Consider the following 26,887-nt stretch of genomic DNA (forward strand, 5'->3'; position numbering starts at 1 on the left):
AATGTGGAAATGCTAACTGGTGCAAGATTGTGTAGGATACGCAGCACAGAAACAGGCTAATCAATTCAACCAGTTCATGTCAATATTTTATGTTCCATTCGAGCTTTACTCTATCTTTTATCATCAAAGTCTATCGTTGTAATCCTTTATCCCCTTCTTCCTCATATATCTTTGACCAGCTTCCCGCTTAAATATATCTATCCTATTGTTACGGACATGAGGGTGAGGGCGAGGTGAACTCAATTATTATTGCTGTTGTGACAGCGATAATTTTGATGCCTAATTTAATTGTTTCCCTTCGTATCCTTTCCCTTGTTCCAATGGACTCTGTTGTGGTTTCCAACCCCGGATTTATGAGGTCCAATGTTAAAAATAACCCCACAGCAAATTCTTCAAGATGAAGTAAACTAGGATTTATTGACACAATCAAAACCTGAGGCATAGATCACAGCACACATTCACACTCAAGGGCACATAGGGTAGAAAGGGAAAGAAATTGCAAATTGCGAGTTACTTAAAAAAAAATCAAACCTGTATTGGCACCAATTCACATGAGTTAGGTCCAATAAGTCCATGTTCGATGAAGGGTAGTTTGTCTGGCACATTTCCTGTTCCTTGTTTTACAAACTTGGTCGAAGCAGTTGAAGATGCAGAAAAGTGTTTTTGTCTTCTGGAAATGCATTTACTTTGTAGGCAACGAGTCTCTTTCCTAAAGTACAAGAGTGGGATTCTCCAAGAGCCGATATTGTAATTGGCGATCGGGCAGAGAATCCCTGTTTATGACTAAATCGGGGCGGCACATGTTTTCCGATGCTCCGCGCCCTCCAAAACAACGCCATCGAGGAGTACACCGCACTCCGTTGCCACGGTCTCAGGACGTTGCCTGAAGGCCCTCCCCCGATGCTCCGCCACGATGGGCCGAGTGGCCGACGGCGCGGGACACTTGTGCTCTCAGTTTTCGTGAACCCTGCTTGGCGACTTCAAACTGTGTCCAGCACCGCCACATTCGGGGGGGGGGGGGGGGGGGGGTAGGGGGGGGGGCTATGCTGCTGACTGGGGTGGGCTTTGGTGAGGGCTGGGGGTACTGGTGGGGGTGGCCCCGGGGTATCGGCGGGGCACTATCTGGCAGGTCGGGTCCACGCACGGCCGGCGCCATGTTGTACGGTGAGACTGCTGAGGTTGTCGCCATGTGCATGCGCGGCCACGGATCCAGCAATTCAACAGGCATTTATATCGGGAAAGCAGTGAGTTTTACGTGGCGCGGCTGGTGGCCCCTCACCGGTCAGAGCATCGTTGCTGGGGCCTCGCCGATTTATTCATTGTAAAACCAGACATTTCCTCCGGACATCGGCTCAAAATCAGAGAATCCAGCCCAAGGTTTTTCTGGATATCAGTCTTAGAAAGAGATGGGGGTCAGAGGCAAGCTGCCAGCCTGGAATTAGACTTCTTTTCGTGAGTGCCACGAAGGATCCAGCACGAGTTTGTAGAATCAAAAGAAATAACTTTATTTACAATTACATATATGCAACAGCAGCAGTACTCCACCACTGCTCTCTCCTCTAGCTGGCTCCACACTGGCCAGCTCTATTTATGCAGGGACCTGCTAATAAGCTGGATGAACTTCGGATCATTCGGGAGGCAGAGGTGGTTATTGAGAGGAGTTATAGGGAGGTAGTCACACCTCAGGTAACAGAAGAAGGTAGATGGGTTACCGTCAAGGGAGGGAGAGGGAACCGGCAGGCAGTGCAGGGATCCCCTGTGGTTGTTCCCCTCTATAACAAGTATACCGTTTTGGATACTGTTGCGGGGGACGACTTACCAGGGGTAAGCAATGGGGCACAGGTCTCTGGCACAGAGTCTGTCCCTGTTGCTCAGAAGGGAAGGGAGAAGAGGAACAGAGCACTTGTCATTGGGGACTCCATAGTTAGAGGAACAGACAGGAGGTTCTGTGGGAACGAAAGAGACTCATGGTTGGTGTGTTGCCTCCCAGGTGCCAGGGTTCGTGATGTCTCTGATCGTGTTTTTGGGATCCTTAAGGGGGAGGATGAGCAGCCCCAAGTCGTGGTCCACATAGGTACCAACGACATAGGTAGGAAGAGAGATGGGGATTGGAGACAGAAATTCAGGGAGCTAGGGTGGAAGCTGAGAGCTAGAACAAACAGAGTTGTTATCTCTGGGTTGTTACCCGTGCCACGTGCTAGCGAAGTGAGAAATAAGGAGAGAGAAGAATTGAACACGTGGCTACAGGGATGGTGCAGGAGGGAGGGTTTTTGTTTCCTGGATAATTGGGGCTCATTCTGGGGTAGGTGGGACCTCTACAAACAGGATGGTCTTCACCTGAACCAGAGGGGTACCAATATCCTGGGGGGGAGATTTGCTAGTGCTCTTCGGGGGGGTTTAAACTAATTCAGCAGGGGGATGGGAACCTAAATTGTAGTCCCAGTGTACAGGATGTTGAGAGTAGTGAGGTCAGGGATAGGGTTAAAAGTTCGAAAGAGGGCACTGGCAAGCAAGACGCTGGTTTGAAGTGTGTCTACTTCAACGCCAGGAGCATCCGGAATAAGGTGGGTGAGCTTGCAGCATGGGTTGGTACCTGGGATCTCGATGTTGTGGCGATTTCGGAGACATGGGTAGAGCAGGGACAGGAATGGTTGTTACAGGTTCCAGGATTTAGATGTTTCTGTAAGAACAGAGGAGATGGTAAAAGAGGGGAGGAGGGGGTGGGGGGTGGTGGTGGGGGGGGGGCGGGGGGGGGGGGGCGGGGGGGGGGGGGGGGGTGGCGGTGGCATTGTTAATCAAGGAAAGTATTACGGCGGTAGAAAGGACGTTTGAGGACTCGTCTACTGAGGTAGTATGGGCCGAGGTTAGGAACAGGAGAGGAGAGGTCACCCTATTGGGAGTTGTCTATAGACCTCCAAATAGTTCCAGAGATGTAGAGGAAAGGATTGCAAAGATGATTCTCGACAGGAGCGAGAGTAACAGGGTAGTTGTTATGGGGGACTTTAACTTTTCAAATATTGACTGGAAATACTATAGTTCGAGTACTATAGATGGGTCAGTTTTTGTGCAGTGTGTGCAGGAGGGTTTTCTGACACAGTATGTAGACAGGCCAACAAGGGGCGATGCCACATTGGATTTGGTACTGGGTAATGAACCCGGCCAGGTGTTAGATTTAGATGTAGGTGAGCACTTTGGTGATAGTGATCACAATTCGGTTATGTTTACTTTAGCAATGGGCAGGGATAGGTATATACCGCAAGGCAAGAATTATAGCTGGGGGAAGGCAATTATGATGCTATTCGGCAAGATTTAGGATGTATAGGATGGGGAAGGAAACTGCAGGGGATGGGTACAATCGAAATGTGGAGCTTATTCAAGGAACAGCTACTGCGTGTCCTTGATAAGTATGTACCTGTCAGGCAGGGAGGAAGTGGTCGAGCAAGGGAACCGTGGTTTACTAAGGAAGTTGAAGCACTTGTCAAGAGGAAGAAGGCGGCTTATGTTAGGATGAGACATGAAGGCTCAGTTAGGGCACTTGAGAGTTACAAGTTAGCCAGGAAGGACCTAAAGGGAGAGTTAAGAAGAGCAAGGAGAGGACACGAAAAGTTGTTGGCGGATAGGATCAAGGAAAACCCTAAGGCTTTCTATAGGTATATCAGGAAGAAAAGAATGATTAGTGTAAGATTAGGGCCAATCAAGGATAGTAGTGGAAAGTTGTGTGTGGAATCAGAGGAGATAGGGGAAGCGTTAAATGGATATTTTTCATCAGTGTTTACACTGGAGAAAGACAATGTTGTCAAGGAGAATACTCAGGTTCAGTCGACCAGGCTAGATGGAATTGAGGTTCACAAGGAGGAGGTGTTAGCAATTTTGGAAAGTGTAAAAATAGATAAGTCCCCTGGGCCAGATGGGATTTACCCTAGGATTCTCTGGGAAGCCAGGGAGGAGATTGCAGAGCCTTTGTCCTTGATCTTTATGTCGTCTTTGTCGACAGGAATAGTGCCGGAAGACTGGAGGATAGCAAATGTTGTCCCCTTGTTCAAGAAGGGGAGTAGAGAGAACCCTGGTAATTATAGACCTGTGAGCCTTATTTTGGTTGTGGGTAAAATGTTGGAAAAGGTTATAAGAGGTAGGCCTCACGGTAGCATTAATGGGCCTCATGGTAGCATGGTGGTTAGCATCAATGCTTCACAGCTCCAGGGTCCCAGGTTCGATTCCCGGCTGGGTCACTGTCTGTGTGGAGTCTGCACGTCCTCCCCGTGTGTGCGTGGGTTTCCTCCGTGTGCTCCGGTTTCCTCCCACAGTCCAAAGATGTGCGGGTTAGGTGGATTGGCCATGCTAAATTGCCCGTAGTGTAAGGTTAATGGGGGGATTGTTGGGTTACGGGTATACGGGTTACGTGGGTTTAAGTAGGGTAATCATTGCTCGGCACAACATCGAGGGCCCAAGGGCCTGTTCTGTGCTGTACTGTTCTATGTTCTGTAGGGTTTATAATCATCTTGAAAAGAACAAGTTGATTAGCGATAGTCAACACGGTTTTGTGAAGGGTAGGTCATGCCTTACAAACCTTATTGAGTTTTTTGAGAAGGTGACCAAACAGGTGGATGAGGGTAAATCGGTTGATGTGGTGTATATGGATTTCAGTAAGGCGTTTGATAAGGTTCCACACGGTAGGCTATTGCAGAAAATAAGGAAGTATGGGATTGAAGGTGATTTAGCGGTTTGGATCAGTTATTGGCTAGCTGAAAGAAGACAGAGGGGGGTGGTTGATGGCAAATGTTCATCCTGCAGTTCAGTTACTAGTGGTGTACCACAAGGATCTATTTTGGGGCCACTGCTGTTTGTCATTTTTATAAATGACCTGGAAGAGGGTGTAGAATGAAATGAAATGAAAATCGCTTATTGTCACGAGTAGGCTTCAATGAAGTTACTGTGAAAAGCCCCCATTCGCCACATTCCGGCGCCTGTCCGGGGAGGCTGGTACGGGAATCGAACCGTGCTGCTGGCCTGGGGTTAGTACACCCCAGGATGGGTTAGTAAATTTGCAGATGACACGAAGGTCGGTGGAGTTGTGGATAGTGCTGAAGGATGTTATAGGATACAGAGGGACATAGATAAGCTGCAGAGCTGGGCTGAGAGGTGGCAGGTGGAGTTTAATGTGGAAAAGTGTGAGGTGGTTCACTTTGGAAGGAGTAACAGGAATGCAGAGTACTGGGCTAATGGCAAGATTCTTGGTAGTGTAGATGAACAGAGAGATCTCGGCATCCAGGTACATAAATCCCTGAACGTTGCCACCCAGGTTAATAGGGCTGTTAAGAAGGCATATGGTGTGCTAGCCTTTATCAGTAGGGGGATTGAGTTTCGGAGCCACAAGGTCATGCTGCAGCTGTACATAACTCTGGTGCGGCCGCTCCTGGAGTACTGCGTGCAGTTCTGGTCACCACATTATAGGAAGGATGTGGAAGCTTTGGAAAGGGTTCAGAGGGGATTTACTAGGATGTTGCCTGGTATGGAGGGAAGGTCTTACGAGGAAAGGCTCAGGGACTTGAGGTTGTTTTCGTTAGAGAGGAGAAGGCTGAGAGGTGATTTAATAGAGATATATAAGATAGTCAGAGGGTTAGATATGGTGGACAGTGAGAGTCTCTTTCCTCGGATGGTGATGACCAACACAAGGGGACATAAATTGAGGGGTAGTAGATATAGGACAGATGTCAGAGGCAGTTTCTTTACTCAGAGAGTAGTAGGGGTGTGGAACGCCCTGCCTGCAACAGTAGTAGACTCGCCAACTTTAAGGGCATTTAAGTGGTCACTGGATAGACATATGGATGAAAATGGAATAGTGTAGGTCAGATAGGCTTCAGATGGTTTCACAGGTCGGCCAACATCGAGGGCCGAAGGGCCAGTACTGCGCTGTAATGTTCTATGTTCTATAATTTCTCCGCCCTCCTCATTGGCGAAGCTCATACTCCCTAAGGATTGTGGGATAATCCCCAGCCATTGGGAAGCAGGCAGGTTATAATACCCTCCCCCAAAGTCCAAGGAATCCACCGAAGATCCTGGTGAAGGAGGACGTTGGACTCATTTTGCCACAGGCTGGACACCATTTGCACGAAGTGCTGGATCGGGTGGCGTGTAACGAGAAGGAGAATGGCCTTCCGCAATGAACGGCGTAACGGTTGTACATCCATGGGCCGTTAGACCGAGGACTCCCCCTCGGAGGCGTCCTGTGTCTCCATCTCGGAGTCCACAATCTCCGTCATCTCAGCGTCTCTATCTCCACGCGCTTCTGCAATGACCTGCGCAGGCTTTGAGTGTGGCACCAGAGGAAGATTGTGAGGATGATCCTCCACTGTGTCTGGTCTCTGTGGCTGTAGAAGTCAGCTCCGGGGGTGGGGAATCTTTTAAGAGGTGGCCTTCTGGACCGAACGTGTTTATATTCTTGCGCTGGAGACACCCCTGGGCTTGAACCTGGTAAGAGATAGGGCTCGTTCGGTGAAAGATAACACCAGGGACCCACTGGGCACCACCGGCAAAATTTCGAACGAACACCGGGTGCAAACTGCCAAATTGATTGTTGCCGAGAAAGGCAATGCACCTGCCTTTCTTAAGTGCGGTGTACTTTTGCGCAATGTCCGGGAAAACCATGCTAAGGCGGGTGCAAAGTCTCCGACATATTAGGAGTTCCACGGGAGCTACCCCAGTCACCGCACGTGGAGTGGTCCTATACAAAAACAAAATACGAGCCAGTCTAGTGTCCATAGACCCGGAAGATCGTTTCTTTTGGCCCTGTTTCTTTTGGCTCCGTTTGAACGTCTGCACTGCGCCAACCCATTTCAAGCCGGGTGGTAAGGGGCAGTGCAGATATGGCATATGCCATTCATCTTCATGAACCTCGCAAACTCCTCACTTGTGAAAGGAGTGCCATTGCTGTTGAGCACCTCGGGGAGGCCATGTGTACTGAAAGACAAACGCATCTTCTCGATCGTTGCGCAGGACGTTGTGCCTACCATCCCATCCTCGCCGCCAGTTTTGTGAGTGTCACAAAGGATCCAGCATGAGTTTGCAGAATCAAAAGAAATAACTTTACTTACAATTACATATATACAACACCAGCAGTACTCCACCATTGCTCTCTCCTCTAGCTGGTTCTACACTGGCCAGTTTTATTTATGCAGGGATCTGCCAATGATTTCTCCGCCCCCCTCATTGGGAAAGCTCATACTCCCTAAGGATTGTGGGATTGCCATTAGTCCCCAGCCAGAAGTAATTAGGCAGGTTATAACACTTCCCTTTGAAGGTTAAACTGCGGCTACAGAGAGAATCCAAAAGCTATGCAATTAAAGCAATTCAAACAGCTCAAGTCTCAGTCATGTGACAGGGTGGATTTGGGTTGAATTATTCAACCAATGATGTACTGTAAGGTCCCTCATCAAAATCTATTGTATTTTGAGCAGGTGACTGTTGAATGATTAGCGCAACATTGGAGATGGAGGAGTCACAAGTATCTTTGTCTATGCCCCGAGCTGATTGGTGAAGACATCTCGCCTACTAGTCCGTTGTGTTCACTTTGCTGGAATGTTCATACAATTCAAGTCACATTGCAGGAGGCTGATGAATTCGCCTTTGTCCATTGGAGCTGCTAAGAATTTTCTAGAACCACCAACATGTGACCAACTGAGGCCATTTTTCAGTCCAGCCATATTGTCCATCTTTTTAGCAATGGGGTTTAAACAAGAGAATAAAGAAGAGAAACAAATGTTCCTGTTGTTTTTTCTCCATGCCTTTATTGACTTCAACCACAACGGGCTCCACATACTTTGGGTAAAGACGTTTCTGTCGGAATTCCCTATTTGGTTTCTTTATGACTATCTTATATTGATGGCCTCTGGTTATGCTCCTCCCACACGAGGGAACATTCTTTCTGTTTAATAATAATATCCACACCTTTCAGAATTTTATCCACAGCCTTCTTTTCTCAAGAGAAAAAAGAACTTGCGTCTTCCGCCTTTCCTGATTTGTATACCCACACATTTCTGTTATCACCTTTCTCGATCTTCTCTGCTTCCTCTCCCGTGTCGCTTTTTCCTTTTTAGGAATATATTAACTGGAACAGCAGACATTACTCTTTAAGTCTGACCTAATCAAGTGTCAATGCAGGTTTAGAGTAACCTCCTTAGTTGTCAATTCTATCCCTTGCAAAATAAAGTTTCATGATTGGTTTGCTATTTTAAGACTTTGCTCAGCTATGGGAAAATTTTTAGTATCTGGTATATTTGGACTTTGTTCTTTTACAAACCCCAGGCTGGCATCTTCCAGGTGGTAAGTGACCTGGTAGAATCCGCCTAAGTAGCACTCAGGGGCCAAGCAGGTGGAAAACAAAGGTAAGGCTTATTTACGATATACAAGAATCTCCGCTCCCCGAGGGGTCTCCCTCCCTGACCTGCACCCACGTCAGGGTTTTTATGCCAGTGAGCTTGTCCCTTAATAAGGTATTGACAATCCCCCATCCCTCCAATTTGGTGTCATCTACAAGTTTAGAAATTGTGGGTGGGATTCTCTGATCCTGAGGCTAAGTGTTGACGCTGTCGTAAATGCGTTATGTTTCCCGACGGCATCAACATGGCCTCAGGATCAGCAATTCTGGCCCCGACAGGGGGCCAGCACGGCACTGGAGCGACCCACGCCGCACCAGCTGCCGATCCTGGCGTCAGATGGGCGCCGCCAGTCCACGCATGTGCAGAGGGACCGCCGCAATTTCTGCGCATGCGCGGTGTCTCCCTTCTCCGCGCCGGCCCCTACGCAACATGGCGTAGGGCTACAGGGGCCGGCACGGAACAAAGTAGGCCCCCAGCCCGAGGTACCAGCCCGCCAAGCGGTGGGCTTGGATTGCGGGCCAGGCCACAGCGGACCCCTCCCCGAGTCGAACCCCCCTTCCATCCCACAGGCCCTTCCTTCCACACCGATGTCCCGCCAGGTCAGACCAGGTTAGAACGGAACTGGTGGGACTTGGGTTTTTTGGATCGGCCGCTCGGCCCATTCCGGGTGGAGAATGGAGAATTGCCGGGGGGGGGGGGGGGGGGGGGGGGGGCGGCGGTAGAGTGGCCCCCAACAGGTGCCACGCCGACCGCGCTGCGCCAATGGCACCGGTTCTCCGCTCTCTGGAGAAGCGCATCCCTGCGTCGGGGCAACATGGTGCGATTCTCGCCGGTCGTGCTGATTCTCCGGCCCGGCCCCGGGGTGAGAGAATCCCGCCCTCTGTTTTTCATTCCAAAGACTAAATTGTTCTTTTAAGTTGTGAATGGATGTGGTCCCAGCATTCTCATTTTCCCAACTTCCATTCGCTACCTCATAAAATAAGCTTTTCACCAATCAATTAACCAATCATACAAGAAGCAGGAGCAGGGCATTCGGCCCATCGAACCTGCTCTGTCATTCAATACGATCATGGCTGATTTGGGGGTTCAACTCCACTTTCCCGCTTACTCCCCAATTCCCGAGAGGCCAAAACTCCGTCCAACCCAACCTTAAATATATTCATTGATGGAGCATCTTCAACCCTTGAGAAACTTCCAAAGATTCACAATCCTTTGAGTGAAGTAATTTCTCTTTATCTCAGTCTTAAATGTTCGGCTCCTTATCCTGCGACTGTCCTGGTGTTTTAGATTCCCGACCAGCGGAAACAATCTCTCAGAATCTACCAGTTCAAACCTCTTCAGAATCCTGCAGGTTCAATGTGATCGCCTGTCATTCTTCTATACTCCAAAGAAAATAGGCTATCAGCAGAGAACAACCCTCATTCCAGGGACCAATCTATTGAACATTTTCTTCAATGTGGAGACCAAAACTGCACACAATACTCTAGATATGAACTGACCAAAATCCAGTCGAACTCCAGCGAGACCGCTACTCCTGTACTCGAACCCCCTCGCAAATCTGAAATACAATAGAAAATGCAAGGAATACTCCACAAGCCTGGCAGCATCTGTGGGATAGAGATGGCCTACTCCTGCTCCTAATTCTTATGTTCTTATGTTCATCATATTTGGGGTGAAATTCTCCAGCCGTTTGGATTCCCTGGGGCGGGATTCTCTGATCCTGAGGCGAAGTGTTGATGCCGTCGGATACGCCGTTGCGTTTCTCGACGGCATCCACACGGCCCCAGGATCAGCAATTCTGGCCCCTACAGGGGGCCAGCATGGCACCGGAGCGGTGAGCCACCGCCCCAGCTGCTGGTCCTGCCTTGGAATGGGCGCCGGAGGATGCGCGCATGCGCTGTGGGTCCAGCGCGTACCGATACTTGCGCAGTCTGACCGGCGTGATTTCCGCGCATGCGCAGTGTCTCCCTTGTCCGTGCGGCCCCGACGCAACATGGCGCAGGAGTACAGGCGCGGCGTGGAAGAGAGGGGGCCGGGAGACAGAGAGGCCGGCCCGCCGATCGGTGGGTCCCAATTGCGGGCCATGCCACATTGGTGTACCCCCCCGGGATTGGGGCCCCCTCCCCCGCCACAGGCCGCCACCCGACCCTTCCACGTTGAGTTCCCGTCGGCTAAGAGCAGGTGTGGACCGTGCCAGCGGGACTTGGCGTTTCCACGCCGGCCGCTTGGCCCATCCCAGCCCGAAAATCGGGGAGCCGGCCGCGTAGAGCGGCCGGCAACCGGCACCGCGCCGACCACGCCGGCACCAAGGGTGCTGATTCTCCACTCTGCGGAGAATCATGTGCCAGTGTCGGGGCGTCAGGGCATCGGGGCGGCATGGCGCAATTCGCGTCGGTCGCGGGGATTTTCCAGCCCGGCCCCAGGCTGAGAGAATCCCACCCCCTGTTCCTGCTGGCAGAGTACCCCCCCCCCCCCCTGTTGCCCGTGGGTTTTCAATGGGAAATTACATTGACAAGCGGCGAGAGTAGAGAATTCCACCACCAGCAAATGGCGTGTTACTGAGAAACACGTAGCCAGTGGGCCGGAGAATCTAGTCCAAGGTGTCTGTTTGGCTGGAGATTGGGACGTATGAAACGTTTTCAAAGCAGAGCAGGAATCTATGGGCTGGAGGCCAGGCTGTCAGGATGCCAGTGCTGCAAAGCCAGGACATCTTTGGGAGGGTAAAATCACGACGTCGCTTTTGAGCGATATCTCAAGGACATAATTCAAATGAAAGCCAGTCACTAGTTTGGAAAGGTGAAGTAACCAATCCATTTAACTTGGAAATCCATTGAAAATTTACAACCCTAGAACCAAGGCAGAGGTAAGAATAGAGTCAGAGCTCAGAGGAAGTTTGATGGAGACTTTGTTTTGGGAAAATATGAGGTTTTCAGGCAGTGAAGAGGGATAGACTATTTCCAACGCTTGGTGAGTCATATAAATGATTTGGAGGGAACTGTAACTGGTCTGATTAGTAAGTTTGCAGACGACACAAAGGAATTGCGGATAGCGATGAGGACTATCAGAGGATACAGCAGGATTTAGGTCGTTTGGAGACTTGGGCGGAGAGATGGCAGATGGAGTTTAATCCTGACAAATGTGAGGTAATGGATTTTGCACGGCGTGCGGCGCACTCACCGTTTTGGAGGGGCAGAGCTTCCGAAAACAGGCGCCGCCCCCAACGTCGACGTCAAAAGCGATTCTCCGCCCGAATGGCGAATACGATTTTGCCGTCGGCAAGCGGAGAATCCCGCACTAAGTGCTGGTGCCAGGACAGAATCGGTGGGCTTCTTTGACAGCAAATTTGGCACAGCTCCTGGAGCAATTCAGCGCTAATGGGCTAGCACTGGCACCATGTAGAACACGACTGATTCCAATGCAAAATTGTTTTGGATTCGCTGGGGTTGGGGTTGCCACTCAAGAGGCTGACAACCTGCAGCTGCCTTTAGCACTCCGCTCCCCACACACACTCATCCCAGCCAACAAGATGGCACTGGGTGCGCTGGAACACGCCCATCGCTTTGATGGGTCAGCTGGGGGTCAGAGGGTACCTAGGGGGTGTGGCCTGGGGGGACACCCTTACAACCAGTGGCACTAAGTTCACAGTGGGCAGTCAATGGAGTGCGCAGCTGCATGGCTGCCTTGCAGGCTGCAGCGATGGTGTTCCCTGCGTGACCACCTGATTGCATAGCCCACCACCTGGCCACCCCCCCGCTACTCTCCCCAGCCCTAGCAGAAGCTCCCCGGCGCGAGACACAACTGTCAGTACACTATGGCGATGTTGGACACTTTCCATACCCCCTCTCTCTCCCTCAGCAGCCACTGCGCCTCTTTCCCGATCCTTGAAAGCACGAGTGAACATCGCCATCGGTAATTCCTCCCGGTGGAGGCCAAACACAGCGGAGGCACCAGCGAATACTGGGTCAGGCCTGATCATGATATGCCAACAGTGTTTACTGTAAGTGCAGAGTAGAACGCATTGATGCCGTTGTTGCTCCCCGGAGCATGGCATTCTGGTGGGCGCCGGCCACAATTCTGGCCTCACGACCAATTCTCTGCCCACTCACCTTTCCCAATTTCTGTGTCAGCCGAGGGAGAATCCTGCCCACAATGTTTTGACCTCAACTACTTCCTGCGGTAATGAATTCCACAGGCCGACCACTCTCTGGGTGAAGAAATTGCCCCTCACCTCTGTCCAAAATGGTCTAGCCCATAACCACAGACTGTGAACCTGGTTCTGGACCCACCCACAATCAGGAACACCCTTCCTGCATCTACTCTGTCCAGTCCTGTTAGAATTTTATAGGTTTCCATACGATCCCCCTCATTTTGCTGAACTCCAGCGAGTACAATCCTCATCGAGTCACTCTCTCCTCATACGTCAGCCCCACTATCCCAGGATTCAGTCTGGGAAACCTTTGCTTCCCACCCTTTACAATATTATGAGTGGTATGGACAGAGTGGATAGTCAAATCCTTTTTCCCAAGATGGAAAACTCAGTTACTAGGGGACATAGGATAAAGGTGCGAGGGGGAAAGTTTAGGGGAGCTGTGCGAGGCACGTTTTTACACAGAGGGTAGTGGGTGCCTGGAACTCACTGCCAGGGGAGATGGTGGAAGCAGATATGATACCGATGTTTAAGAGGCATCTTGACAAATACATGAATAGGATAGGAATAAACCTCGGAAGTGCAGAAGGTTTTAGTTTTGACAGGCAGCATGGTCAGCGCAGGCTTGGAGGGCCGAAGGGCCTGTTCCTGTGCTATACTGTTCTTTGTTCTTTGGTAAGGGGTTGTTATCACTTTAAACCTGTGGCAGTGAGGAGAAAGAATCTTTACAAAGAGGATTGTTGGAGCAATGGAATTCTCCAGGAAAGAGGTTAAGGCAGAATACCTTTGAATGCAAAATCGGGTCAACTTTTGACAATTTTTGATGATGGCAGAGCACAGCAGTGCAATTATTTTGGATTGATACACGCTATGGAGAGAGGGCAGAGATGTGAGATTGGTTTGGGATTGATACAGGGCCATGGAGAGAGGGTGAGGGTGTGAAATTGGTTTGGGATTGATACAGGGCTATGGGGAGAGGGTGTGGGTGTGAGATTAGTTTGGGATTGATACAGGGCTATGGGGAGAGGGTGTGGGCATGAGATTAGTTTGGGATTGATACAGGGCTATGGGGAGAGGGTGTGGGTGTGAGATTAGTTTGGGATTGATACAGGGCTATGGGGAGAGGGTGAGTGTGTGAGATTAGTTTGGGATTGATACAGGGCTATGGGGAGAGGGTGAGTGTGTGAGATTAGTTTGGGATTGATACAGGGCTATGGAGAGAGGGTGAGGGTGTGAGATTAGTTTGGGATTGATACAGGGCTATGGAGAGAGGGTGAGGATGTGAGATTAGTTTGGGATTGATACAGGGCTATGGAGAGAGGGCAGAGATGTGAGATTGGTTTGGGATTGATACAGGGCTATGGAGAGAGGGTGAGGATGTGAGATTGGTTTGGGATTGATACAGGGCTATGGGGAGAGGGTGAGGGTGTGAGATTAGTTTGGGATTGATACAGGGCTATGGAGAGAGGGTGAGGATGTGAGATTGGTTTGGGATTGATACAGGGCTATGGGGAGAGGGTGAGGATGTGAGATTAGTTTGGGATTGATACAGGGCTATGGAGAGAGGGTGAGGGTGTGAGATTAGTTTGGGATTGATACAGGGCTATGGAGAGAGGGCAGAGATGTGAGATTGGTTTGGGATTGATACAGGGCAATGGGGAGAGGGTGAGGGTGTGAGATTGGTTTGGGATTGATACAGGGCTATGGGGAGAGGGTGTGGGTGTGAGATTAGTTTGGGATTGATACAGGGCTATGGGGAGAGGGTGTGGGTGTGAGATTAGTTTGGGATTGATACAGGGCTATGGGGAGAGGGTGAGGATGTGAGATTGGTTTGGGATTGATACAGGGCTATGGGGAGAGGGTGAGGATGTGAGATCAGTTTGGGATTGATACAGGGCTATGGAGAGAGGGTGAGGGTGTGAGATTGGTTTGGGATTGATACAGGGCTATGGAGAGAGGGTGAGGGTGTGAGATTAGTTTGGGATTGATACAGGGCTATGGAGTGAGGGTGAGGGTGTGAGAATAGTTTGGGATTGAGATAGGGCTATCGAGAAAGGGCAGAGATGTGAGATTGGTTTGGGATTGATACAGGGCTATGGAGAGAGGGTGAGGGTGTGAGATTAGTTTGGGATTGATACAGGGCTATGGAGAGAGGGTGGGGAATGTGAGATTAGTTTTGGGATTGATACAGGGCTATGGAGAGAGGGCAGAGATGTGAGATTGGTTTGGGATTGATACAGGGCTATGGAGAGAGGGTGAGGGTGTGAGATTAGTTTGGGATTGATACAGGGCTATGGAGAGAGGGTGAGGATGTGAGATTAGTTTGGGATTGATACAGGGCTATGGAGAGAGGGTGAGGGTGTGAGATTAATTGGGGATTTGCGTTGAATGTGACTCGCACTATATATAGTTGCCAATATCACTCCATGTATATATGTTCGTTATCTACCCGTTGTAAGATCAATGCTGTATATAGTTGCCAATATAACTCTGTGTATATATGTTCACTATCCACCATTGTAAGTGCAGTTGCACTATCAGACCACCAGGGGGAGTTGCTCAGGGAGTACGAGAGAGTTTGTACTGGGCTCCTCCCTTGGCTCCGCCCAGGATTCCTCCCCCTGGGACTGATGTATAAAGATCAGTGCCTTAGAGCCAGCCTGCCAGTCATCTGGAGTTCAATGACGAATAGGCTGGCTCTGTTGTAAGTGTATTAAAGCCTCTGTTCAGATCCAACTGCACGTGTTCGCTGAATTGATGGTTCCATCAGGATTGATACAGGGCTATGGAGAGAGGGCAGAGATGTGAGATTAGTTTGGGATTGATACAGGGCTATGGGGAGAGGGTGAGGGTGTGAGATTAGTTTGGGATTGATACAGGGCTATGGGGAGAGGGTGAGTGTGTGAGATTAGTTTGGGATTGATACAGGGCTATGGAGAGAGGGTGAGGGTGTGAGATTAGTTTGGGATTGATACAGGGCTATGGAGAGAGGGTGAGGGTGTGAGATTAGTTTGGGATTGATACAGGGCTATGGAGAGAGGGCAGAGATGTGAGATTGGTTTGGGATTGATACAGGGCTATGGGGAGAGGGTGAGGGTGTGAGATTAGTTGGGGATTGATACAGGGCTATGGAGAGAGGGTGAGGGTGTGAGATTCGTTTTGGGATTGATACAGGGCTATGGAGCGAGGGTGAGGGTGTGAGATTAGTTTGGGATTGATACAGGGCTATGGGGAGAGGGTGAGTGTGTGAGATTAGTTTGGGATTGATACAGGGCTATGGAGAGAGGGTGAGGGTGTGAGATTAGTTTTGGGATTGATACAGGGCTATGGAGAGAGGGTGAGGGTGTGAGATTAGTTTTGGGATTGATACAGGGCTATGGAGAGAGGGTGAGGGTGTGAGATTAGTTTTGGGATTGATACAGGGCTATGGAGAGAGGGTGAGGGTGTGAGATTAGTTTGGGATTGATACAGGGCTATGGAGAGAGGGTGAGGATGTGAGATTAGTTTGGGATTGATACAGGGCTATGGAGTGAGGGTGTGGGTGTGAGATTAGTTTGGGATTGATACAGGGCTATGGAGAGAGGGTGAGGGTGTGAGATTAGTTTGGGATTGATACAGGGCTATGGAGAGAGGGTGAGGGTGTGAGATTAGTTTGGGATTGATACAGGGCTATGGAGAGAGGGTGAGGGTGTGAGATTAGTTTGGGATTGATACAGGGCTATGGAGAGAGGGTGAGTGTGTGAGATTAGTTTGGGATTGATACAGGGCTATGGGGAGAGGGTGAGTGTGTGAGATTAGTTTGGGATTGATACAGGGCTATGGAGAGAGGGTGAGGGTGTGAGATTAGTTTTGGGATTGATACAGGGCTATGGAGAGAGGGTGAGGGTGTGAGATTAGTTTTGGGATTGATACAGGGCTATGGAGAGAGGGTGAGGGGTGTGAGATTAGTTTTGGGATTGATACAGGGCTATGGAGAGAGGGCAGAGATGTGAGATTAGTTTGGGATTGATACAGGGCCATGAGGAGAGATTGGAGATATCAGATTAGTTTGGTATTTATATAGATCAGTGGGATTATTATGGGATTGATACAGGCCTATGGAGGAGGGAGTGCAGCAGTGGGATTAATTGTTTTATATACAAGAGCCAGTAATGATGCAGTGATTCAAATCGCTCCCTTCAGTGCTGTGAATACCTGGAGCATGTTAGCCAATTGAGGAGCTGGCAAAGCGGAATAAAAGTTTCATTCCAGTGGTGATTGATGATCCCTCTCACTCTGTCAGGCTCGATGTATTGGACTCTTGGAGTTAACCCTTTGATGCTTTCCATTGTAGGTGGGGGATTCCGTTATGACGAGGTGCTGTGAAAAAGATGTCCACGGTATCTACTACTGACATTGATTATGGTAAGCTCTCTGCTTTCACCCTGGGTCTAGGATTTGTCAGGGCTTTAAAACCAGCACAGGTTCAATTTACAATAAAAATGTTGACTGATTATTTGCTCTGTTTTTAACCTAAGGTCCTGCCCTTAATATGGAATTGAAGCAGTTTATGTGTGAGTTCACAAGGGAACTTGTTCAAGAGGGGGACACGGTGGCACAGTGGTTAGCACTGCTGCCTCACAGCGCCAGGGCCTGGGTTTAATTCCTGGGCCACTGTCTGTGCGGAGTTTGCAATTTCTCCCTGTGTCTGCATGGGTTTTCTCCCAATGCTCCAGGATCCTCCCACAGTCCAAAGATGTGCAGATTAAGTGGATTGGCCATGCTAAATTGCCCCTAAGTGTGCAAAGATTAGGTGGGGTTACAGGCAACACAGTACTCCGCAATCCTGCGCAGCCTGAATAGAAACTCAGCAAGGGATTCGCCTGGGGTCCTTTCTGTGGTATTAAACTGTTAACGCTGGACTATCGTGGACGGGGTTGGGTTAAAATGTTGTCCCTCTAATTTCACAAGTTCATCAAACGTCTTGGTGTCAGGGGCAGCTGGGTACGTAAGGCTCCCAATCACCCCAAACTTATGCGGGCCGCAGGCGGTGAGCAATATGACCACCTGGTGCTCGTATTCAGTGATGTTATTCATCCTGAAGTACTAACACATCCGTTGTGCGTACTGGTTCCAACTTTCCAGCCCAGCATCAAAGACATCCAAACGTCCATAAAGAAGCATGGTGCAACAGATAAAAAAACGTCCAACCTGTATCCAACAAAATTCCTGGTGGATTTTTGTGGCTGGTTTTGCACAGTGGGCTAAACAGCTGGCTTGTAATGCAGAACGATGCCAGCAGCGTGGGTTCAATTCCAGTACCAGCCTCCCCGAACAGACGCCGGAATGTGGCGACTAGGGGCGTTTCATAGTAACTTCATTGAAGTCTACCTGTGACAATAAGCGATTATTATTATTATTAAAATCCAGGGAGGTGGCTTCAGCAGTGTAGACAGCTATTCACTTTAACCCACATCACCAGTTTTGTGAGGGCCACGAAGAATCCAGCACAAGTTTGTAGAATCAAAAAAAATAACTTTATTTACAATTACACATAAAAATATATATATACAACAGCAACAGTCAGTACTTCACCACTGCTCCCTCCTCTAGCTTGTTCCACAATGGTCAGCTCTATTTATGCAGGTGATTCCGCTAATGATTTCTCCGCCCTCCTCTTTGGGGGAGCTCATAGTCCCAGCCAATAGTAATCAAGCAGGTTATAACAAGGACAAATATATATTGTCAAATGTACCAGACAATTCGCAGAACAGTGTAGTAACATTAAGAAGGTAGGAAACCTCCAAAAAACTAAATTTGTGAATTTGTAAAATAACATTCGTTCTATCATTATTGACATGCTGTATAATATTGTAAACTAGAAAATGTATAGACAACATTTTTTTTTACAAAGAAAGGGAGATCTTCTCCAGAAGATGGCGCCAGAGCGAGGTGACACTCTGCGAGCTCTCCCCAACAGATCCACGTTTTACTTCACTTACAATCGTTCTAATCTTTTAAAATTTAATTCTAAGACTAACATTATTACTAACCTCTCTCTTTTAACCATGTACTTAATGATTTGTTGAGCTGCTCGCAGAAAAATACTTTTCACTGTACCTCAGTACACGTGACAATAAACAAATCCAATCCAATGTGACATTATACAAATGTACAGCTTGTAAAGAGTTAATGTTATATTAAGCCGAGCCACTAGAGGGAGCTAAGGGACAATGCTATATATTGCATAGGCTCTTGGACTTCTGGGGAGATTAGGGCTGGGATTCTCCAAAATCCCGACTAAGTGATGACACCGGCGTAAACACCGGAATGTTTCACGCCAGCGTCAAGGGGCCTCTTGGCCCAACGATTCTGTGGCCCACAAGGGGCCAGCACGGCTCCGGAGTGCTCCACGCAGCTCCGGCACCGATACGCGGCACTGCACTACCGCCGCGGGTCCGTGCATGTGCACGGCGGCCGCTTCCGCGCCGACACATGTGCATGGTGGCCATTTCTGCTCCGGCACCACATGGTACCATATGTGAACCACACCGGCGGACCTCAGCGGGAACTCGGCCGGTCGACCGCGCAATCGCCATGGGGGCCTCTTTCAACGGCCCCCCGATCGGCACCGCTTCGACCGCTTGCACGCGACTGGTGCCGATTCTCCGGTCACTGGAGAATCGCGTCCCGGCGTCGGAGCGGCGAGGCGGGAATTTTCAGCGTCAACAGCGTTTCTCCGACCTGGCACAGGCACGGACAATCCTGGCCGAGGTTGGAGCTTGTGTACATTAGATTCATAGTGTATTACAGAGTTAGTTAAAATCTAATTGTTATAGTTAATAGATATGGATAGTGTCAGTGAGTGTAGTTTAATTCTTATATGTATGTTTGCTATTTGGAATAAGTATCGAATGCACATTTAGTAGTATTAAAATAAAGTTAGTTTCGTCCTTTAATAAGAGCATTGTGTATCTTTGTTATCACTACATCTACCATCCTGGAAACCCCTCACAAAGATCACCACATTTTCTATATTAGTGGCACAGCACAAGTTGTTCTTGAGTGGTACAATAGATTCCAGTCTCTTCCATAGTTTCTAGGATCTACTAAATGGTAAAACCAAACCAGTCAGTTCGATCAGTTTGTCAAACTTTGACACAGATTTATCAATATGTTTTCAAGGCCATATTCTACAGTTAGTGTTTAATTCATCCCGTATTACATGGCACTAACCTCATTAAACACTGAAATATTCAAATGCCGAGGTTACTTTGATTTGATAGCCTTGACGGCAGGGACAACCCATGTTTCTACCACACTTGACGACTGGTAACTTCACCCATTTGAATTGACCGAGAAGCATTTGCTTTCACTGCAAATGATGCCCACATAGTCCAATGCTTTTAGGGTGGCACGGTGGCACAGTATGTTAGCACTACTGCCTCACAGCAGCAGGGACCCGGATTCAATTCCAGCCTTGGGTCACTGTCTGTGTGGAGTCTGCACGTTCTCCCGGTGTCTGTGTGGGTTTCCTCCGGGTGCTCCGGTTTCCTCCCCCAGTCCAAAGTTGTGCAGGTTAGGTAGATGGGCCATGATGAACTGCCCCTTAGTGTTCAGGGATATACCGTCTAGGCTCTGGGGTAGGCTGGGGGAGTGGACTTGGGTAGGGTGCTCTTTCGGAGGGCCAAAAAGAACAAAGAACAAAGAACAGTACAGCACAGGAACAGGCTCTTCGGCCTTCCAAGCCTGCGCTGATCACGTGTCCTATCTAGACCAACCACCTGTATCCTTCTATAACCCGCCTGTTCATGTGCCTATCCAGATAAGTCTTCAAGGTCGCTAACGTATCTGCCCCAACCACCTCACTTGGCAGTGCATTCCAGGCCACCACCACCCTCTGTGTAAAGAAAACTTTCCCCGCATATCTCCACTGAACCTTTCCCCCCTCACCTTGAACTTGTGCCCCCTTGTAATTGTTATTTCCGCCCTGGGAAAAAGCCTCCAACCGTTCACCCTATCTGTACCCATAATAATTTTATAAACTTCTATCAGGTCACCCCTAAGCCTCTGTCTCTCTCGGGAGACCAATCCCAGTTTATTCAGTCTCTCCTCATAGCTTATACCCTCCATACCAGGCAACATCCTGGTAAACCTTTTCTGTACTCTCTCCAAAGTCTCCACGTCCTTCTGGTAGTGTGGTGACCAGAATTGGACCACAGTATTCCAAATGTGGCCAGTTCAGACTTGATGGGCCAAATGGGCTCCTTCTGCACTGCGGGGATTTTATGTTGATAAAAAGTGCTATAATTCTCCGGTAACTCATGCTCCAGTGATTTTGTCGCTTCCGCGGTGACATGTGTTTCCTTGTTACCAAACATCTTCAGACCATTTTGCTTTTCCACCATACTCATCCCTAAGGATAGAGGGATTGGCATGGTTGGAGGTGAAGGGCTGGATGCTCCATCCCGCCAGTCCCGTTTTCTGGTGCATCGCGCCCCCACCAGCAACGGGATCCTCTGTCCAGACAGCCAGCCAATGGGGTTTCTCATTGTGGCCATGCCATTGGCAATTCCGTGGGTGTGAGTGTGCTACCGATGAAACGGATGGTCTCGCCGATGGGGAATCCCACCCCCCGTCTTTCATCACAGCTATTGAACCAAAACACAGTCCGCTGTCTGATTTGGATGTAAAGCAATCAGGGAAACTATTCGAAAGACGAGTGGGGTAACTTCTCAAGTGCGGGTTATTTATCCTTTATCAGTAGTGTGGATTATCCTGTCACTTATATCACATATTTGTGAGAGGTTCCTGTGCTTACAAATTGGCAGGATTCTCCGGTCCTCCATTAGCGTGTTTCTCAGCGGCACGCCGTTCGCTAGCGGAGGGATTCTCCCTTCCCGACGCTCATCAATGGCATTTCCATTGGAGCCACTCAATGCCTCCGAGTAACCCGCAAGTGGTGGTGGTGGGAAAAGAGAATTCCAAAGGCTGGAGACGTCCGGCCAATATTATCTGCATAGTTTACCCACATTTTATCAGGGACTTCACTTTGCAAAATGAATAAACATTGGGCTGTCAGTAAGGTACAGGGTAAAGAGGAACTAATTTCACAAAGGTTACCTGTGTAAGATCATAAGACCATAAGATATAGGAGCAGAATTAGGCCAGTCAGCCCATCGAGTCTGCTCCGCCATTCAATCATGGCTGATATTTTTCTACAAGTGGAAACATCCTCTCCACGTCAACTCTATCCAGGCCTCGCATTATCCTGTAAGTTTCAGTAAGATCCCCCCCTCATCCTTCTAAACTCCAATGAGTACAGACCCAGAGTCCTCAACCGTTCCTCATCCGACAAGCTGTTCATTCCACGGATCATTCTTGTGAATCTCCTTTGGACCCTTTCCAAGGCCAGCACAGCCTTCCTTAGATATGGGGCCCAAACCTGCTCTCAATACTCCAAATGGGGTCTGACCAGAGCCTTATACAGCCTGAGAAGTACATCCCTGGTCTTGTATTCTACCCCTCTCGACATGAATGGTAACATTGCATTTGCCTTCCTAACTGCTGACTGAACCTGCACGTTAACCTTAAGAGAATCGTGAACAAGGACTCCCAAGTCCCTTTATGCTTCTGATTTCCTAGTAAGAAGTCTTACAACACCAGGTTAAAGTCCAACAGCTTTGTTTCAAACGAGCTTTCAGAGCACTGCTCCTTCCTCAGGTGAATGGAGAGGTATGTACCAACATACCTCTCCATTCACCTGAGGAAGGAGCAGTGCTCCAAAAGCTCATGTTTGAAACAAAGCTGTTGGACTTTAACCTGGTGTTGTAAGACTTCTTACTGTGCTCACCCCAGTCCAACGCCGGCATCTCCACATTCTGATTTCCTAAGCATCTCCCCATTTAGAAAATAGTCTATGCCTCCATTTCTCACACTTTTCCACATTGTATTCCATTTGCCACTTCTTTGCCCACTCTTCTCATCTGTCCACATCCTTCTGCACTCCCCCTGCTTCCTCAATACTACGTGTCCCTCTACAGATCTTTGCATCATCTGCAAGCTTAGCAACAGTGCCTTCATTTCCTTCTTCCAGATCATTAATGTATATCGTAAAAAGTTGTGGCCCCAGCACAGACCCCTGAGGCACACCACTAGTTACCGGCTGCCATCCTGAAAAAGACTCCTTTATCCCCACTCTCTGCCTTCTGGCCGTCAGCAAATCCTCTATCCATACCAGGATCTTACCCTTAAGACCATGGGCCTTCTGGAAATCTAAATAAATCATGTCCGCTGGTTCTCCTTTGTCTAACTTCATTTTATTTCCTCAAAGAACTCTTAACAGATTTATCAGACACGATCTCCCCTTGAAAAAGCCGCGCTGAGTCAGTCCTATTTTATCACGCACTTCCAAGTACTCCACAATCTCATCTTTAATAATGGAAGTCAGGCTCTGCCTGAGGGTGATGTTGTTCTTTTATTTTGGTTCCCTATTTCCCCTTCAGTAATTCCACCTTCTAAGCTCACATTCTGGTTCCCACCCCCTGCCATACTAGTTTAAATCCTCCCGAGTGAATCTAGCAGGAGTGTACTGACTGCACAGGCTGGAGGATTCTTTGGAGAATCTGAACTAGATACAGCACTGATAGAGGCCCTTCAGCCCATTGTCTGTGTGATATAGTTACCTCATTAATCCCATTCTCTGCTAGATAGCCATGCAGTTTCCTGCTTCAAGTATTCACTAATTCTCTTTAGAAAGTTACTGTTGAATTTGTGTCCGGCACTCCTCTGGATTGTACATTCAGGATGACAATAACTTGCTTTGTGAATACTTTGATGATCACCGAGATCGTTGTGTATCAGTAAAAATGACACATTCCACTTGTCTTGCAGGAGATAACAAAGTGTCTCTGTATATATCAACGCCACTCTCAGAATCGAGCAGGGATTACCCTGACAGCAGCCCTCAGCTCCTCAGAGACTCCAGCAGCAAAAACAGACTTCAATTCAATCCTGCTCCATACCAGAATGGATCTCCTCACACCTACTGGAACAGCAATGTGAAGATAGAGAGCATGCTCTTCCCGTACACAAACCAGAGCTTGGGTGAGGCTGAATGTACAGGGGAATGAGTGAGAGTGGTCTTCCTCATTGTGCCAATACGGCAAAGGAAGTACAGGACACAGGGCAATGGCAGAGGGGGGTAGAGGGGAGAGTTACTAAGAGTAATGGGAGGGGTGGGTATAGGAGAGTTACTAAGAGTAATGGGAGGGGTGGGTATAGGAGAGTTACTAAGAATAATGGGAGGGGTGGGTATAGGAGAGTTACTAAGAGTAATGGGAGGGGTGGGTATAGGAGAGTTACTAAGAATAATGGGAGGGGTGGGTATAGGAGAGTTACTAAGAGTAATGGGAGGGGTGGGTATAGGAGAGTTACTAAGAGTAATGGGAGGGGTGGGTATAGGAGAGTTACTAAGAGTAATGGGAGGGGTGGGTATAGGAGAGTTACTAAGAGTAATGGGAGGGGTGGGTATAGGAGAGTTACTAAGAGTAATGGGAGGGGTGGGTATAGGAGAGTTACTAAGAATAATGGGAGGGGTGGGTATAGGAGAGTTACTAAGAGTAATGGGAGGGGTGGGTATAGGAGAGTTACTAAGAATAATGGGAGGGGTGGGTATAGGAGAGTTACTAAGAGTAATGGGAGGGGTGGGTATAGGAGAGTTACTAAGAGTAATGGGAGGGGGGGGTATAGGAGAGTTACTAAGAGTAATGGGAGGGGTGGGTATAGGAGAGTTACTAAGAGTAATGGGAGGGGTGGGTATAGGAGAGTTACTAAGAGTAATGGGAGGGGTGGGTATAGGAGAGTTACTAAGAATAATGGGAGGGGTGGGTATAGGAGAGTTACTAAGAGTAATGGGAGGGGTGGGTATAGGAGAGTTACTAAGAATAATGGGAGGGGTGGGTATAGGAGAGTTACTAAGAGTAATGGGAGGGGTGGGTATAGGAGAGTTACTAAGAGTAATGGGAGGGGTGGGTATAGGAGAGTTACTAAGAGTAATGGGAGGGGTGGGTATAGGAGAGTTACTAAGAGTAATGGGAGGGGTGGGTATAGGAGAGTTACTAAGAGTAATGGGAGGGGTGGGTATAGGAGAGTTACTAAGAGTAATGGGAGGGGTGGGTATAGGAGAGTTACTAAGAGTAATGGGAGGGGTGGGTATAGGAGAGTTACTAAGAGTAATGGGAGGGGTGGGTATAGGAGAGTTACTAAGAGTAAAGGGGGTTGGGCATAGGAGAGTCACTAAGTGTTAGTAAGGGGGATAGGTGAAAGTTACTAACAGTCAGGGGAGGAGTAGTGGAAAGTTACTAAGAGTTAGTAAGGGTGGTAGGGCAGAGTTACTAAGAGGGGGGTGTGGTAAGCAGCGCTAGTGGTATATTATATGTATTACGGCACTGCCCATATGTTATAGGTAAAATCTCCCGGTCTCCCGCTGGCAGGAGGTCCTCCTCGACGCGCTCCACTCCATCCATTCGCTCCTCTGCACCGCCACTAATGAGACCCCTCACGAACGTGTGTTTGCCTTCCCCAGGAAGTCCACCTCCAGGGTCTCGCTCCCAACATGGGTGACAGTTCCTGGACCTGTCCTCCGGAAGCATGTGCAGAGCAATAAATCGGACCCCTTCTCAAAAAACTCCTACATGCAAACCCGCAGTACGCCTACATGGCGCACCCTAACAGGCACCAAGACAGTCTCCCTCCAGGACCTGGCACCGGCTGGGTCCCCACCCATGACCCCCGACCTGACACTGCTCCGTCCCCCCCCCCGTTTGCCTCATTCACCCCTGAGCCACTAACCCTCCCTCCAGCGAACCTCACCGCAGCCCCCACCCCAGTGGGATCCATCCTCCCTATGGATCCACTCAGGAGTGACAATGAAGAGGACAATACGCTCCCGGAGTCGCAGGTGACCAGGTCGGTAGCCACATCACCACCAGGACTGAGGAAATCGCGGCAGAGGGTCAAAGCCCCCGACCGACTTAATTTGTAATGTTCCCGTCACCCCGGCCGGACTCTTTTTTTTTAAACAGGCGGTGAATGTGATGAACACCACTAGTGGTATATTACATGTATTACGACGCTGCCCGTATATTATAGGTAGAACGGTAAATCCCTGCCTGCTGGCTCCACCCGGTAGGCGGTGTATAAATGTGTGTGCTCTCCTGCGCTGCAGCCATTCTGGTTCCAGCTACAGGAGGCACAACATTTTGTTCAACATAGCCTCGATTGTTCCATTATTCTCGTCTCGTGGTCATTGACGGTACATCAGGGGGATAGGGGAGAGTTACTAAGAGTTAGTAAGGGGATGCAGGAGAGTTACTAAGAGTTAGTAAGGGAGCAGAGGAGATTTACTAAGTGTCAGTAAGGCGGGTAGAGGAAAGTTACTAAGAGTTAGTAAGGAAGGTAGAGGAGAGTTACTAAGAGTTAGTAAAGGGGGTAGGGGAGAGTTACTAAGAGTTAGTAAGGGGGCAGAGGAGATTTACTAAGTGTCAGTAAGGCGGGTAGAGGAAAGTTACTAAGAGTTAGTAAAGGGGGTAGGGGAGAGTTACTAAGAGTTAGTAAGGAAGGTAGAGGAGAGTTACTAAGAGTTAGTAAGGGGATACAGGAGAGTTACTAAGAGTTAGTAAGGGGGTAGGGGAGAGTTACTAAGAGTCAGTAAGGAAGATAGAGGAGAGTTACTAAGAGTTAGTAAAGGGGGTAGGGGAGAGTTACTAAGAGTTAGTAAGGAAGGTAGAGGAGAGTTACTAAGCATCAGTAAGGAGAGTAGAGGAGAGTTACTAAGAGTTAGTAAGGAAGGTAGAGGAGAGTTACTAAGTGTTAGTAAGGCAGGTGGAGGAGAGTTCTAAGAGTAAAGAGGGATAGGGGAGAGTTGCTAAGTGTTAGTAAGGGGATAGATGAGAGTTACTAAGAGTTAGTAAGGGGGCAGGGAGAGTTACTAAGAGTAAAGGTGATAGAGGTGAGTTACTAAGAGTTAGTAAGGAAGGTAGAAGAGTTACTAAGAGTTAGGAAGGGGGTGGGGAGAGTTACTAAGAGTTAGTAAGGGGGGTAGGGGAGAGTTACTAAGAGTTAGTAAGGGAGGTAGAGGGGAGTTACTAAGAGTTAGTAAGGGCATTGGGGAGAGTTACTAAGAGTCAGTAAGGAGGGTAGCGGAGAGTTACTATGAGTTAGTAAGGGAGGTAGAGGAGAGTTACTAAGAGTTAATAAGGGCATTGGGGAGAGTTACTAAGAGTCAGTAAGGAGGGTAGAGGAGAGTTACTAAGAATCAGTAAGGAGGGTAGAGGAGAGTTACTAAGAGTTAGTAAGGAGGGTAGAGGAGAGTTACTAAGAGTTA

General features: G+C 48.8%; 1 protein-coding gene across 5 annotated transcripts in view; it reads left to right on the forward strand.

Moving 5' to 3' along the window:
• The window catches only part of LOC119971562 (oxysterols receptor LXR-alpha-like), a 218,258-nt gene that overhangs the window by 112,386 nt on the left and 78,985 nt on the right, over window positions 1–26,887 (forward strand). For all 5 annotated transcript variants that reach the window (XM_038807256.1, XM_038807258.1, XM_038807255.1 and 2 more), the window contains 2 exons: window positions 16,856–16,926; window positions 23,395–23,607. In XM_038807256.1, the coding sequence (XP_038663184.1) occupies window positions 16,893–16,926; window positions 23,395–23,607 (247 nt within the window). In that variant the 5' untranslated portion in view covers window positions 16,856–16,892. The remainder of the gene's footprint in view (window positions 1–16,855; window positions 16,927–23,394; window positions 23,608–26,887) is intronic.

This window comes from Scyliorhinus canicula, chromosome 9 (assembly GCF_902713615.1).
Source record: "Scyliorhinus canicula chromosome 9, sScyCan1.1, whole genome shotgun sequence".
In the NCBI taxonomy this organism is placed as follows: domain Eukaryota; kingdom Metazoa; phylum Chordata; class Chondrichthyes; order Carcharhiniformes; family Scyliorhinidae; genus Scyliorhinus; species Scyliorhinus canicula.